This window comes from Geotrypetes seraphini, chromosome 4 (genome assembly GCF_902459505.1).
Source record: "Geotrypetes seraphini chromosome 4, aGeoSer1.1, whole genome shotgun sequence".
Taxonomy (NCBI): domain Eukaryota; kingdom Metazoa; phylum Chordata; class Amphibia; order Gymnophiona; family Dermophiidae; genus Geotrypetes; species Geotrypetes seraphini.
In genome coordinates, this window is record NC_047087.1 from 131,775,993 (window position 1) to 131,791,734 (window position 15,742).

General features: G+C 44.9%; 1 protein-coding gene and 1 non-coding gene across 3 annotated transcripts in view; one reads left to right on the forward strand and one right to left on the reverse strand.

The window, feature by feature from the left end:
* The window catches only part of PRDM15 (PR/SET domain 15), a 354,917-nt gene that overhangs the window by 155,953 nt on the left and 183,222 nt on the right, over positions 1–15,742 (reverse strand). For both annotated transcript variants that reach the window (XM_033942187.1, XM_033942188.1), the window contains 2 exons: positions 8,883–8,970; positions 3,306–3,473 (listed from right to left, as the gene is read on the reverse strand). In XM_033942187.1, coding sequence (XP_033798078.1) covers positions 3,306–3,473; positions 8,883–8,970 — 256 coding nt within the window. The remainder of the gene's footprint in view (positions 1–3,305; positions 3,474–8,882; positions 8,971–15,742) is intronic.
* On the forward strand, positions 6,455–6,649 carry LOC117360164. Its single transcript, XR_004539373.1, has one exon. It is a non-coding gene; the product is annotated as a U2 spliceosomal RNA (small nuclear RNA).

Consider the following 15,742-nt stretch of genomic DNA (forward strand, 5'->3'; position numbering starts at 1 on the left):
GATGGTACCAACATTTGAAAATGCTCCCCTAGTTCTTCCTGAAGCAATTTATCAATTTTTTGCTTTAGGAAAAGCACCGATACATTTGCTCTTTAGCTTGTACCTTTGGTGCCGCAACTTGGTCTGGGGATGAGTAGGCCGATGAACAGCCACTCACCGGGATCAGAGCCGAGCGCTTACAAGACTTTTGCGAGGTCGGCATGACTTTGCTCAATGCAGCTTTGACCTGCATCCCGGAGGGGGTAGGGGAAGGCTTCTTAGCCGGCTTACCCAAAGCTATGGTGTACTGTGACACTGGAGTTGAAGAGGGTGGATCCGATGGTGACATGTGCGGTCTGCGGTGTCGTCTTGGTCAGTGTGGTCTGAGACGGTGTCGGTGATGAAGTCGGCTCCGCTTCCATACTGACCCCGAAAAATTGACGTTGCTAAGAATTTGATTTTTCAAAGTCCTTTTCTGCAAAAGTGGAGCAGCGCATACAAGATTTGGGACAATTCTCGGGTCCCAAGCACTGGAGACACCAGCGGTGAGGGTCAGTGATGGAAATAGCCCGAGCACAGCGACCGCACCTCTTAAACCCCATCAGTGGGTGTGACATGGACGGAAGACCACTTGTGATAAATCGATGATGGAAGCAGTGAAAAGACCCTACCGGGTCATAAGCCCGCAAGAGGAAAAAAATATATATTTCCTCTCCTCCTTTTTTTTTTTTAAAAAAAAAACCCAAAACAACAACAAAAGCAAAGAAAAGAAAAAATACGAAGCGACTAAAAGTCACAAGCCGTGAGAGCGGAAAGGCAAGCGAAAAAACTTTCAATGGCCGTTAAAAACGCATCTTTCTAGCTCTAAGGAAACTAGAAAACTGAGGGACTGTGCACCTATATCGGGCGGGAAGGCACTTGCGCATGTGCGGTGTGGGCTGATTGTGAACTTTCTAAACTTAAAGTTCCGATTCACTTCTTAAGTGTCTGTACCGGGGCTCCATCGGTGACATCATCCATGTGTAAGAAAATGCTGCCTGTTTGTCCTGGGATAACTGACAGTATTCTATAACTTGCTTGCATCACTCGGCAACATGCACATGGCCTACCCATATTCTATCCCCTTAGAGTTATGCACTATCTTATAGAACACTGTTCTTCAACCGCTGGTCCACGGACCGGTGCCGGTCCGTAGAAAATTCCTGCTGGTCGGCGCAGGACCTGCGAGATCAACATCTCCAATTTCCTGCCGGTCCGCGCAGGACCGGCAAGATCGACGAGCTGTAGTCATGGGGAGCCTCCTACAGTGTGCTTTCTCTCCTCCCAGCGGCTCTCCTTACTTATCAGCGCAGCGATTCAGGAAGGCAGCCTTGGGGCTTGTGCTGAGTTGCGGCCGCCTCTGATGATGCAACTTCCGCTTTCCTCAGAGGCGGTGCGACCCAACAAAGGACCCGAGGCTGCCTTCCTGAATCGCTGCGCTGGCAAGTAAGGAGAGTTGCTGGGAGGGGAGAAAACCACTGTTAGAGGCTGGGAAGCTGCTGGGCATGGTAAAAAAAAAAAAGGGACAGCTGCTACTGGACTTGGAGAGGGAGAAAGAGAAATGCTGCTGGGAGGGGGGGAGGGAAAGGAGTCTGGGAAGCTGCTGGGCAAGGGGAAAAAAAGGGACAGCTGCTATTGGACCTGGAAGGAGGGAGAAGGAGAGATGCTGCTGGGAGGGGAGGAGGGAAAGGAGTCTGGAAAGCTTCTGGGCAAGGGAAAAAAAGGGACAGCTGCTACTGGACCTGGAGTGAAGGAGAAGGAGAGATACTGCTGGGAGGAGAGGGAGGGAAGAGAGTTACTGCTGGACAGGAGGAGGAGGGAAGGGAGAAGGAAAAAAGGAAGGAAACAGCTGGCATGGAGATTAGAGGAGGGAAGGGGAGAGACGGGCATGAGAAAGTATGGGAAGGGGTCAGCAGAAAAATAAGCAGAGAGGGACAACGATGGTAGATCTGGTGTAGGAGAGATAAAAATGAAGAGAGCAGTGAGGCTGGAGTGAATCATGTAAAAAGGAGAGAGGGGGCGCAGGCTGGATGGAAAGGGGAGAGAGGCATAGAAAGAAGACAGATATCATATGGAAGGGGGAGAGGACAGACAGTGGATGGATGGGGCAGATGCTGGATTGAAGAGACAGAGAAGGCAGACGCTGGAAGGAAGAGAGTGAAAAGAAGATGAAAGCAGAAACCAGAGATGATAAAAGGTAGAAAAAAATAATTTTATTTCTATTTTGTGATTAGAATATATCAGATTTGAAATATATATCATGCTAGAGCAGGTGTTAGACATAACTGGGGACTGCAAAGCCCAGGCAGTGCTTCTTTAGCTTCCATCTGGCTTAGGGCACTCTCTGACCAGGGGGCAGTTGCCCTAGTTGCACTCCCCTAAAACTATTCCTGTCATGTGTGACTGCAGTATTCTATTAGCATGATATTTCTGTGTAGCATTCTGTAATAATTTGGCTTGTTCAGTTTTCTTGATAGTAGAGGGGATATATGTGAAGGGGAGGGAAGACAGGGGTTTTGTTGACCTTGCTCTGTATTATTTGTATTTATAAAATGACTATTGTACAGAATATTGTTTCTTTTTATACCTTAATAAAATACATTCAATATAAAATCATAACTGAGGCTTGTGTGGATGGGATCAGATGATTTGCGGGGGCCGAGCTCGCGGAGATGGGGCAGAAACGGGGTTTTTAAATTTTTGCCTAGTAGTTTGCCGGTCCACAAAATAAATCTTTTATTTCTGCCGGTCCACGGGTGTAAAAAGGTTGAAAAACACTGTTATAGAACATCTCCCAGTTCACATACATGTGTAACTGCCAATTACTGGCATCTCTGAAGCGCATAAGTGGCAAACAAGTCTAGGCACCTGTTTATAGAGTTATCCTTTATGTGTACTTATGTGCATGTAATAATTTTATGTGACATTTCACAAAAGTACACTCAGAACTCTATAAATCTATCCCTAGTGGCTGAATATTGTGGTGATCACATTCTATGTATATTCATCACCACCACCTATCTGTTTAATAGCCTTAAATATAGGCATTTTATTAAACAACCAAGGACAGAATTTAAAAAAATTGTGATCACCATTGCTGAAAGCTGATCTATAAGTTTGTACATAAGGTAACAGAGGGGAAAGTGAGTTGCCCAAAGACACATTACTTGGCAGAGGCGTTATCTGAACACTGGCTTTCATGGTTCTCAGCATTTAACTCTAACCACTAAATATTCCACTGCCTGAACCTAGGGTGCCCAGAGATAGGCACAGATCTCTACTCTCACCCTCTAAATGCCGTCGCTTGTGATCCAGCATGACATCCTTTCTATAAAACATTTTATTACAGATCTCGCAGGCAAACTTCTTGTCCCCATGTTTCTTCTTGTGCTTTGAGAGGTTGCTGTTTGTGGAGAAGAACCGACAGCACATCTCACACTGGAAGCTCTTGTCATCTACAGACATGTGATTGATGTACATATGAAAAAATTAGAGTAGAGATGAAGAAACATTTTAATATAAAATTATTACAGTATTACACTCTTCTTCCTCTGTGAAACATTTATACAGTTTGATCCTTTCTTAATTGTATTATTTTCTAAATGGTGCAAAGAAACAGGCCTGATCCCATTTTGACTGCTCAAATCTAAAGTGCAAATTTAGCCAGTGAGGAAAGTGGTAGCTGTGTGTGGAGGCTCTCTCTGGGTGGCCATTCATTGTGGATTTTCACTGCTAACTGGCTAAATTTAACTGAACAACTCTGGTAGCAGAAATTGATGAAATTTAGCCAGACAAAATTTATCCAGCTCTAATGAAATCTTTCTGTCACAAATCTAGCCAGTTACACTCAGTCAGCAGAGTAAAATTAGCTGGTATTTTTGCTACTAAGAATAATTTTATAAAAGGGTACCTAGGTTATGAAGGCAAATAAGTACATATATTGTGCCTAGTTTATAAAGGTGGACACCTGGAGTGACAGCATTTGGACCCCTAATGTAATGAAGAACATAACACAAGGCTGTATTGGGTTGTTGGAGAGTAGTATGCAGGGAAGTATTGTTTTTTTCAATTGCATAAAAGAAAAATTGTAAAAACAAAACCAACAAAGACTGTTTAAAGCACATATAGACGGTGGCGGGGACTCCCGGCTGACCCACTTAGGTTCCCTGCAGCCCCCGCCTGGCCGAGTTCAACGTGTGACTGTGACTATGGTCCCTTTCAGTGCCTCCCATGCACACTACTGGACTAGGCTTTGGAAATTGAACTTCCCTCAGAACAAAAAGAAAACTTCAAACAGTCTCAGTATTTCTTAATGAAAAACCTGCTTTATTATCCAGGTTACATTCACCCTCAGAAATACTCATATTTGTCAGGATTATAATTCTTAGGCTAATGTCCAAACATAATTCAGGCACAAACAAAAACTTTTCGGACTGGTCCTTCCCCTGAAGGATCTGGATACGGAAGGCTTCTCCTCCCCTCCCCTCCCCCACCAAATCAGTGGAGCAAACACCCCTTGGGTTCAATAAGGCTCTTTTATTCTTTCCAGCATACAAGCTATCAGTTTATTTAGTTCTTTCTTTGCCAAACACTGGGCCCTTACACTGTCAGCTGTCCCAATTTACTTTTACTAGCCCACCAGCCAAACTGCAAAGCTGGAATTTTATTTTATACAGCCCAGCCATGTCCCGGTCTTCTCCCCAAGCTAGGGTTCAGGGCAACAAGGGCTAACAACACTGCCTTATGCTTTCTTCACTGGGAGAAAAGAAAAAAAAAAAAACCTTTACATGATTTTGGAGAGAAAACTGAAACATGCTGTCCCAGCATAGGAAGTCCAAACTTAAGCTTCTGCTATGATACTCTCTCCCTTCTCCTAAGGTGCTCCTCCCAGCAGGGCAAACATTCAGTCCCGGGTTTTCCCAGCCCTCAAGAGCAGATTAAACAAGGCAACAGGCATTTAAAAAATCCTCAGAAACACAAACAAAACTCTGACCTGTTCCAGGCTGTTCCATTAAAACTCCATGGTCTCAGCCATCTGCTCTACGTTTGGGCAGCTTTCCCAGTCCATGTGGGGTAAGCCAATCTCACTTTCAGCTGGCTGCATTTCTTCCATGAAGATATCTCCAGCTCCGTTGTAGAGCTCCCAGCTGCTCTCTGCTCTCATGTTCTCTCCCAACTCCTCCCCCTCTGCCTGAGCTCTCCTGTGAGAAAAAGGCTCTCCCGTCTCTCCCCCTTCTGGCTCAGCTTGCTTAAGGATAAGGGCTCACACGTGTTGGGCCCCTCCCCCCTAATTACTATCAAAGCACTGAGGCTTCCTGGCTTGAAGCCAAGGTAATTTTCTGTCTCTTCTTAAAGGGCCAAACTTAAAAGGCACAGCATAGAAATATTTCTTCTTTCTAAGCTGTGCTGGCTTGGCTCCTATTCCAGGCACAGGGGTAGGACTAATCTGTACTGGGTCAGGCTCAAAGTCCATTATCACAGGGTCTGGGGCGCGCAGCACTGGGGTCCCTGCCACAAGACCAGTTACTGCCATGGTGTGGCACAGAGCTGCTCTTAACTACATAACTATCTGAACTTTCTTATCACTCAATGTAAACAAAAATTTCATGAGAGAGCCTTTTAAAGCAGATGTTTTGTTTGTTCGATTTGTTTATACTGTATATGAGGTGATAATTTTATGTAAGTACTTTCTGGAACCCGCTTTGTATAAAGCAGGATATCCTATATAATAAAACCCTAGCCGCGCATGCCTAGCCTGTGTGCTTCTGTGATCTCTGATCTGTGATCAGTAGGTCCGTGGCAGGCAGGAGTGCGTATGCGCGCTTATCTTTGACAGTGGCCGGCAGACAAATTCGCTGGCCTCCCTGCTCTCCCAGACCTCCATCAACGAAAAACGGCACTACTGGCCGAAGTTTATTTTAAAGTTTAAAGCCACTGTGGCGGCTCCTCTCATGAGCCGCATCTGCGTCGGAGAAGGCTTCCGACGCAGGCAGCGATTGAGAGAGGAGCCGCCGCGGCACCTATAAACTTAAAAAATAAACTTCAACCGGTAGTGCCGTTTTTTCCGTTTCCGGCTGTGCCCTCTCTTCCTACCTTGAAATTGTCAGGCATGAAAAAGGAAGTCGTGTCAGGAGGGGTAGAGTAAACGCTCCCGACCAGAGGGATTTGGCTGCTGTTGCTGTTGCCGACTTTAAATAACAGTTTGAAAGGTGGGATGGCGGGTGAGGAGAAGGGAGACGTTGGGTCGGGGAGAAATCTAGCACCCATTAATGTAACGGGTTTAAATACTAGTAAGCCAATTAACTATGTATTTTCAATTGACCCTTCCAAGGTCATAGAAAACGATATGTCTCCAAAAGTAGGACATTCTACTGCAATGGACCTTTCAACTAAATAAGTCAGCTAATTAAACCTTATTGGTTAAAAATGGCCCTCTATCACTTCTCAGCCTTTTGGTTAAGATCAAGTGTTGTATCTGATCTTATCAGTTTAAAAATGGCCTTCAAACTGGTTAAATTTAACAACTACATGAACAAAATGTATCAATTTAAGCAGAGTTCCTCAACACATGGTACATGTATTCTTGGGGATATGTCTGTCACAGGGAGGGGAACACAGCGCTCATATTTTTGAAAGTGGAAGTGAGCCTCAGGCAGGTGGCACAAGAACGAGGGAAGAGGGATATGCTGGGAGAACAGTTTCACGCTTTCTCTTCCATATTCACCATACAGCCAATGAAGAGAGGATTAAAGTAAACAGCATAAACCACAAGAGAAAAGCACACAGGGCCATCAAGCATGGGATAATCAGAAGTCCTTTATTAAATGGACCCAACAAGAGCCATATATCAGCATTAAACACCTGTGTCAGGGGTCTCGGTCACACAGTCAAAGCACAGATTATCACCTTGGAACTTGTACTGCCAATTCTGGGATGTGGGATTCTATCCTTGTGCCAGTGCCTGTACTCTCTGCTTTTTACTCTCCAACCTCCACTGCCTGGGTCTGAACCAGAACAGTATTGCCTTCTGCCCTGTCAGTCGCCACCAGACTAAACCGCAAAGATGTCTGCACTGCCTATACTAGAGTTGGATCAGTCCTGTTTTTCTACACTTAAATGAGATAATCAAAAATGTTAAATGCAAACAATTTTTGAAAGTCTCATATTTATAAGCACAGAACAGCGTCAATGTGTACTCGCACACGGTTTTGTCTGAACAAGCGCTCAAGGGTTTTGTGGCAAGCGTGGCTCTTGTGCACATGTGCCAGACACATTCCTCCCCTTGCTTTCGATTCATTACTACAAATTAACCATGCATATTATTTGCATATCGTTTCCTCTGATCATCGTTTAGCTATTTTTCTGCTATGGTGTTGTGCTATAGCAGGGGTGACCAGAAGATCGCGAAGGCAATGCGAGTCGATCGCGGAGCCCATCCCGGGCTCCGTGATAGACTCGCGTTGCCTTCGCATTCTATCTGCTTCCCGACGCCGTAAAGAGAACGCAGAAGCACCGGGCCGATCAGCCTTCCCCACCCGACGTCAATTCTGACGTCGGAGAGGAAGTTCCAGGTCAGCCAATTGCTGCCTGGCTGGCCCGGAACTTCCTCTCCGACGTTAGTTCCAAACCAGGATGTGATCCACACAAACTCCTCCACCAAAACATGCCTGCACTTTGTTTGCATTCAAATACATGCCTACTTTTCAAAGTGTGTAGCTGCACATAGGGAACTAATTTTATGAGAAGCCTTGCAAATGTGTATAAAGGTATACACGTGCCATAATACCTTTTTAAAACTATGCCGAGGGGTAGTGCTGTGAGGAACCACCTAGTTTTAGGGGGCAAGAACACACATAAATAGAGGTATTCTAGTAATTAAGCCCAAAATTGACCACTTCATGATTTCTTATAAAATGGAAAGATATGCACCATCATAGTATGACTTTCTCAGTGGACATGTGCAAAGATGCAACATGCAAATATGTTGGTAAAGTATAGGTCCAATATTCAGTGGGTGGCAATCAGGGTTTTGCCGACTGCCACCAGCTTTACACTTGGAAATTCAATGCCAGGCCATGTCTAGGCTCCAGAATTGAATTTTCAGGTATACAGAGCCAGTCAAATTATAGCTGGTTAAGAGCAATATTCAGCACTTTACAAACTGCATAAATATTGGACTGCCTTTTATGGGGTCTTATTTATGTGGTTAATTTTAATTGGTTAAGTGCTGACTCCACCTCCCAAGATGTCCCCAACGTAGCCAGTTTGGGCTTGGGTGTTAACCAGGCATTTTCAGTTGCACTATCTGTTAAGTGCCACAGAAAATGCACGGTTAGCTTCAGACATGTGATTTAAATAGCCAGGAGTTTCTCCTAGCTATTTAAATCATTTGAATATTAGATCCTTCATGCATTCTGACCAACATCTTGGCACAGGCACAGCTTTGAGTATTTCGTATCTTAAATGTAAGCATGTTTTCTGCCACTTTCTTTAAAGAACTGGCTAGAAGTAGATGCTTATCCTCTTATCCTAGGTGCCTTGTTATAGAATTACCCTCCACTTAGCTAGAATTAAGCAGCTACCCTAGCCATATAACAGCCATGCTACATCTAGCCAGCTAAATTTACATACATTTTCTAGCCAGTTAGATACGACTGAAAACTTGAACAATTGAGTAAAATTAGTGACTTATCTTCCCCACCCAGCAGTTCTTTAAAAACTGACCTCTAAATATAGTCAGTAAATTAGAACCTCTAAATATAGTCAGTATATTAGAACCTAGGGAAAGAGTCAGAGAGGGGTCCCCTCCTGTAAGTGCCTTTAGTGCACCCCTGCTGCTTGCTCTTCTCCAGTCTAAGGATTACCTGTTCTGCAGTTATGGAATTCCAAAGAACTTTCAATGCGAAAAGCCTTCTCACAAACTGCACACCTGTAGATGTAATCACTATCAATCTGTGGGATTCAAAACAGGAGACACAATCAGAGAAGTGGAAGAAAAGTCCAGAAAGCAGTACCAGCCCTGAGGTAGCATTAAGACTCAATTTTTGTTGTTTGGTTTATGTTTTAATATTACTTTTAGGGCTGCATTATTGTATTTGAGTCCTGCTGAGCAAGTTAACAAAAAACAAAACAAAACAAAAGCCTGACTGTAACCCCCTTTTTCTATAATAGGCTGCCTAAATTTAAGCATCATTTGCTTGCTTAAATTTACAGAATACTGCCATCCAGATGCACAAACTTACACTAATGCACTCAACGTTCCATTGCCCAAGGTTCAAAATAAGTACCTGTATTTTTCACTCCATAAGACGCACCCTAGATTTAGAAGAGGAAAACAAGAAACAAACATTCTGAACCCGTGCCGCTCCGTGAATGGCGATCCAGCACTGTAGGACAAGAGCTTTCAGCCTCCTACTTTCTCCCGAGCAGCAGCGGCCAGAAGGCAGGCGTGAGTTTTTCGCCTCCTGCCTTGTCCTGCGCCGTTCTGTGAATGGCGAGAACTGGGGCAGCCATCCATAGAGTGGTGTGGGACAAGGCAGGAAGCAAAAAACTCGCACATGCCTTCTTGCCGCTCTGACTCTGCTGCTACCGCTTGGGAGAAAGCAGGAGGCTGAAAGCTCCTGCCCTACTGTGCTGGACCACCATTCACAAAGTGGCACGGGATAAGGCAGGAAGAGAAAAACTCGTGCCTGCCTTCTTGATGCTCCGACTCTGCTACTGCCGAGAAAGCCAGAGGGAAGGGCATGAGGCGGAAAGCTCCTGCCCTACAGCGCTGGACTGTCGGAGGAATTAAGGTAGGGGAGGGGTTAGTTAGTATTCGGTCTATAAGACGCAGCCTTATTTCCACCCACTTTTGGGGGGGCAAAAAGTGCGTCTTATAGAGCGAAAAATACGGTACTTGTATAATATGTAAATGATTTTGTCTGTAACCACAGAAAAGGTGGTATATAAAATCCCATCCCCCATATAAATGGCAGCTGCTCGTTTAATGCTAGACTATAATCTTAGTGCACAAAAAGCTTTGAGTGCTCACAAGAGAGGTATAGGCAGGACCAATATTTATTCACTTAGTTTACAGAATACTGCTATTTAAGCACCTAAAATGTCACACTTAGGCACTCATATTTATGTCAGCTACAGACCTGGTATAACTATGTTCATTCAAATGTAGGCATGTTGATATCACTTTACATTAGCATAAGTGTTCTTATAGGATAGGCTCACATCCCATGGAAAGTAAGCACCAAACATAAGAACATAAGAAGTTGCCTCCACTGGGTCAGACCAGAGGTCCATAGCGCCCAGCAGTCCGCTCCCGCGGCGGCCCATCAGGTCCATGACCTGTAAGGTGACCGGTGTCTAAGCCCTTTTAATCCCCTTGTCCTTCCCTGTAAGCCCTTTCATAACTTATCTCTACCTCTATCTGTATCCCTCAACCCCCGTGTCCTTCAGGAATTTATCCAATCCTTCCTTGAAGCCCGGTAGGGTACTCTGTCCTATTACAGCCTCTGGAAGCGCATTCCAGGTGTCCACCACCCTTTGAGTGAAAAAGAATTTCCTAGCATTGGTTCTAAACCTGTCCCTTTTCAATTTCTCTGAGTGCCCCCTTGTTCTTGTGGTTCCCAATAGGCTGAAGAATCTGTCCCTTTCCACCTTCTCTATACCTTTCATGATCTTGAAAGTCTCTATCATGTCTCCTCTGAGTCTCCGCTTTTCCAGGGAGAAGAGCCCCAGCCTTTCCAACCGGTCTGCGTAAGAAAGGTTCTCCATCCCTTTTACCATTTTCGTCGCTCTCCTCTGAACCCTCTCAAGCAATGCCATGTCCTTCTTGAGGTACGGTGACCAAAATTGGACACAGTACTCCAGATGCGGGCGCACCATTGAGCGATACAGCGTGATGACTTCCTTCGTCCTGGTCGTAATTCCCCTCTTAATAATACCCAACATTATGTTCGCTTTCTTTGAGGCTGCTGCACATTGTGCAGTTGATTTCATTGTTGCATCCACCAGCACACCCAAGTCTTTTTCAAGGTTACTTTCCCCTAGCACTGATCCCCCCATTTTGTAACTGAACATCGGATTCTTCTTCCCTATATGCATTACTTTGCATTTCTCTATATTGAAGTTCATTTGCCATTTATTTGCCCACTCTTCCAGTTTGTTTAGGTCCCTTTGTAGGTCTTCACATTCTTCCGCTGTTCTAACCCTGCTACAGAGTTTGGTGTTATCCGCAAACTTTATAACTTCACACTTCGTCCCCTTTTCCAGGTCATTTATGAATACATTGAACAGTAGCGGTCCGAGCACCGACCCCTGCGGAACACCGCTCGTAACCCTTCTCCAGTCTGAGTAGTGGCCCTTCACTCCAACCCTTTGCTTCCTGCCTTCCAACCAGTGTTTAATCCATCTGTATACGTCCCCTTCCACCCCATGGTTCCACAATTTTCTAAGTAGTCGCTCATGAGGTACCTTGTCAAAGGCTTTTTGGAAATCGAGATAAACGATGTCTATAGGCTCCCCTTTGTCCATCTGGCTGTTTATCCCTTCAAAGAAGTGCAGTGTTTGACATGATCTTCCCTTGCAGAAGCCATGTTGGCTCGCTTTCAGTTGTCCATTTTTCTCTATGTGCTCACTGATGTTGTCTTTTATCAGTGCTTCTACCATCTTGCCTGGGACTGAAGTCAAGCTTGGGCAACTTATTATAGAATTACTCCCCAAGGGGCCTTTCATGAAAAGTTAATGAGTACTAAGTGCCACGTGGTCCAAAGATATAAAATATTCTCCGGAGACAGGCAGGGGATATGCAGCCCCACTTGATGTTGAAGTCTCCGACTGAGCCTACTGCATCGGTGCCCTCCCCTAGCTATAGTAAGCTTTTAAGTTTACTGAGCATGTGCAGGAGCCCTGGTCCTCGAGTCCCCTCCCCTCCTCTTGGTAGTTTTTTTTCTGACCTGCTCCTATTCAGTCGCAGCTCTCCCCCCTTCTGTCAAGAAAAAAAAAAAGAAACTAATAAGATTTATTTTTACAGGAAAGCTTTGCTTCCTAGCCCTTAGGGCATAGTAAAAAAAAAAAAAAAAAAAAGCGGACTTGCCTCAGAGTATGGCAAACACTGGCAGGAAACCAAATTTCTTATTCTCTAACAAACCACAAGTATTTTTCTCTACTTTAAAAACAATAATTAAATAAATAGATAAAGAAACTTCAAACATAGCAACAGTGAGCAAGTCTGTTTTTTGCTCAAACTTTTCTCCGTTCGTTTTAATTTATACAGACAGCGGTAACTAGGAACAAGAAGACTCCTGCCGGCTTGATGTCAGTCAGTACCCCTTCGATGCTGCTCTGTGCCGGCACGGAGAAAAAGCCGGCAACAGATTTCTCTAGCTTTCTCCCCTCAGGGCCCTGCTTTGGTTCTGACGGGGGAGGGTAGCGTCAAACCGCCACAGCTGACAGATAAAAAAGTATCAGCACCGGAGACACTGCAGAAGATGAAAACCTGCCGACATTACAGAGGCTGGACACTCCCTCTCCACCGTCCCTCCAAAAGTACCTCAGGAACCAGTTCCTTGCAGACGGCTTTGATTGAGAGAGTTCCTGCGAGCCCTGTTTCGGCTTCGAGGTCCTCTCCCCTATTATCTCCACAGGATTTTCCTTCAGCCAAGCAGGTAAAACTTAAATCAAAAAATCTGAACACTTCACAGGTACCTCCTAAACGAATGGCTCTTGCCCCTTCAGTTCCAGGCTCTCCTTCTCCTCAGTCTTTTCAGCCCATGTCAGATTTATTCATGCTTTTTCAAAGATTTATGCAGGATAGTGCAGCATTTTTTCAGCATCCAGATCCTGCATCCCCACTGCCTGTTTTGGAGCCTCAGCAATGACCTGGCTGTGTAGAACTTCTACCCTCACAACCTGAAGTTGACATAGCACCACATCTGGATTGGTGTCCTGGTACTCCCATTTGTTCCTCTCCAACCCAGGGTCCTTCATCTCCCAGAGAATGGCCAGACCAACAGGAACATTTGGCAGCGGATTCGGACCAACCTGAGTTGTCCCTTCCTCAGTCGGCTGTCACAGAGGAGCACTTCTACCCAAAGTTTTTACATAAGGTATCTTCTCTTCTAAGTTTTAGTCCAGATACCACTCACTCAGGTAGTAAGGATTTTCAAACTATCCTTCAGTCCTGTAAGTCTCCAGTAAGAGAAGTCATTGCAGGATCCACAGCTAGATAAATGGCAAAAACCATGGTTGGTATCCATGGATTCCAAGCGCCAGGAGATCAAATACAAGGTACAGAAGGCACCTGGACAAGATGTCCTTCAGCTTCCTCACCATTCTATGGTTTCGGAGACAGCCATTAAGAAATGCAAGGCTTCAAAACTCCTACTAATGCTCCACCTGGAAAGGACTGTCGTCTCTTAGACTCTAATGGATGTAAAGTCTACCAGGGCTCTATGCTCTCGGCAAAGATCATGGTCCATCAGCTTCAGATTTTACATTTTCAGCATTCAATCTTGCAGCAGTTGGAATCGGCTTCATCTGAGTCCATTCCCAAGTTACATGGTGCTCTTCAAGAATCCACTTACCACTTAATCAAGACAAATTATGATGCCTATGATATAATAACCAGAACGGTGGCAGTGGCTATAGTGGCCAGACGCACCACATGACTAAAAGCGGCTAACCTTAGAGAAGATCTTCATAACAGGCTAGCGGATGCTCCCTGTCTAGGAGACAGTTTATTTGGTGCAAAGGTAAAAGACTCACAACTTAAGGAAGACTCCTGAGCCAGACGGGAAATTTCAGCACATTCTTCGGATCAGTCTAACCAATTTCGTCGTCCTTCTTCTACTTTTCTCTTCCGTAGAACATATCAGCAACAGTTCTTCCAGCAATGCTATCCAAAAAGACGATGCACTCCTTATAACAAACTCCCTTGCAGCGTTCTCAGCCTTCTCAGTATACACCAAGACAACATTTTAGAGATCGTAAACAGCCGGCCATCTCACAACTCCCTGCACTCAAGACTACTCCTAGTTTTTGACAGTCTTCCAGTGGGGGGGCGGCTAACTCATTCCTTCTCAGTTTGGGAACAGATTACAACAGATCAGTGGGTCATAAGAACATAAGCAGTGCCTCTGCTGGGTCAGACCATAGGTCCATCATGCCCAGCATTCCGCTCACACAGCGGCCCATCAGGTCCAGGACCTGTATAGTAATCCTCCTGGCGAATAAAAGTTATAGAGTACAAAAGATTGATCAAAGAAAAGCGCTGCAAATACTACTCCCAATCAATCAACACCCCATTCCTGAACAGCAAAAAAACTCTTCAGTATAGTCAACTCCTTATTTGACATCGACCCACATAAAAGCTCCCCCACAGAACTACCACCCTCTCCGACAAATCTAGCCGACCACTTCACCAAGAAAATTCATAACTTGATGACATCTCTCACAACAACAAGCTCCAGCCCATCAATCTACCTACCCACCCTAGAACATAAAGGTTCAACTGCCGACATGACCTGGAATCACTTCAAAAACCCTGATTGGAACCTATTCCTTAAGCTATACTCTAAATACTCAAAATCCAACTGCCTACTAGATAGCTGCCCACTTCCCATCATGAAAGCAGCCCCCCTCCCCTTCAAAGCCGAACTCTTCAACTGGGTCACCCTCTGCTTGTCAACCAGTTACTTCCCGCTGGAACCCGCTCACATCCTCGTGTCTCCAATTATCAAAAATCCCAAAGAACCACTCTCTTCGGCCACCAACTACAGACCCATTGCCAACATACCTTTCTTCCTCAAAATTATGGAAGGTCTTGTTAATCAGGACCTCATGCCATACCTAGAGAAGTTTAACATTCTTCATGACTCCCAGTCAGGATTCCGCACTAACTACAGCACGGAAACCGTCCTAGCCTCACTAACCGACCACCTCCTCCAATTATTCTCTCTGGGAAATGGCGCACTACTACTCCAGTTTGACCTTAGCAGTGCATTCGACCTTGTAGACCAATAGATACTGCTTAGTTGCCTCAACTCTATTGGCATTTCGGGACAGATACTAACTTGGCTCACAGGCTTCCTAAAAAATCACACCTACCAAGTCCACAATGATGGAAACTTCTCCCATACTTGGAGCAACCCCTGTGGAGTTCCCCAAGGCTCCCCACTATCTCCTTCTCTGTTCAATATCTACATGGTATCAGTGGGTCACATGTTATCGGACCGAAATGTGAAATCCTACATTTATGCAGATGACATTACTATCATCATCCCTATTACTTCACTGTCCCAAGAGACAGAACAACACATCTCATCTATACTTACCATGGTTGAACACTGGACCACACGGTTCAAACTGAAACTAAACCTAGAAAAAATCAAGTTTTTCCTTGCAAGTCCCAACCACAAATTAACGACCACCACTCTGCAACTTAACGGGCTAACTTATCCAATCAATTCCACCATTAAAATTCTCGGAATCATCCTGCCTCACTTTCGAAGACCATACCAATGCCCAAGTCAAAAAATGCTTTTCCACCCTTTGGAAACTCCGTACTACAAACATTACTTCGACTTCCCCTCCTTCAGATTGCTGGTCCAATCCCTAATCTTAAGCACCCTGGCCTACTGTAATATCATATATTTGGGTTTCTACAAGAAAACCATCAAACGCCTGAGAATCATTCAGAACCCCGCCGTCCGCCTCATCTATGGCCTCA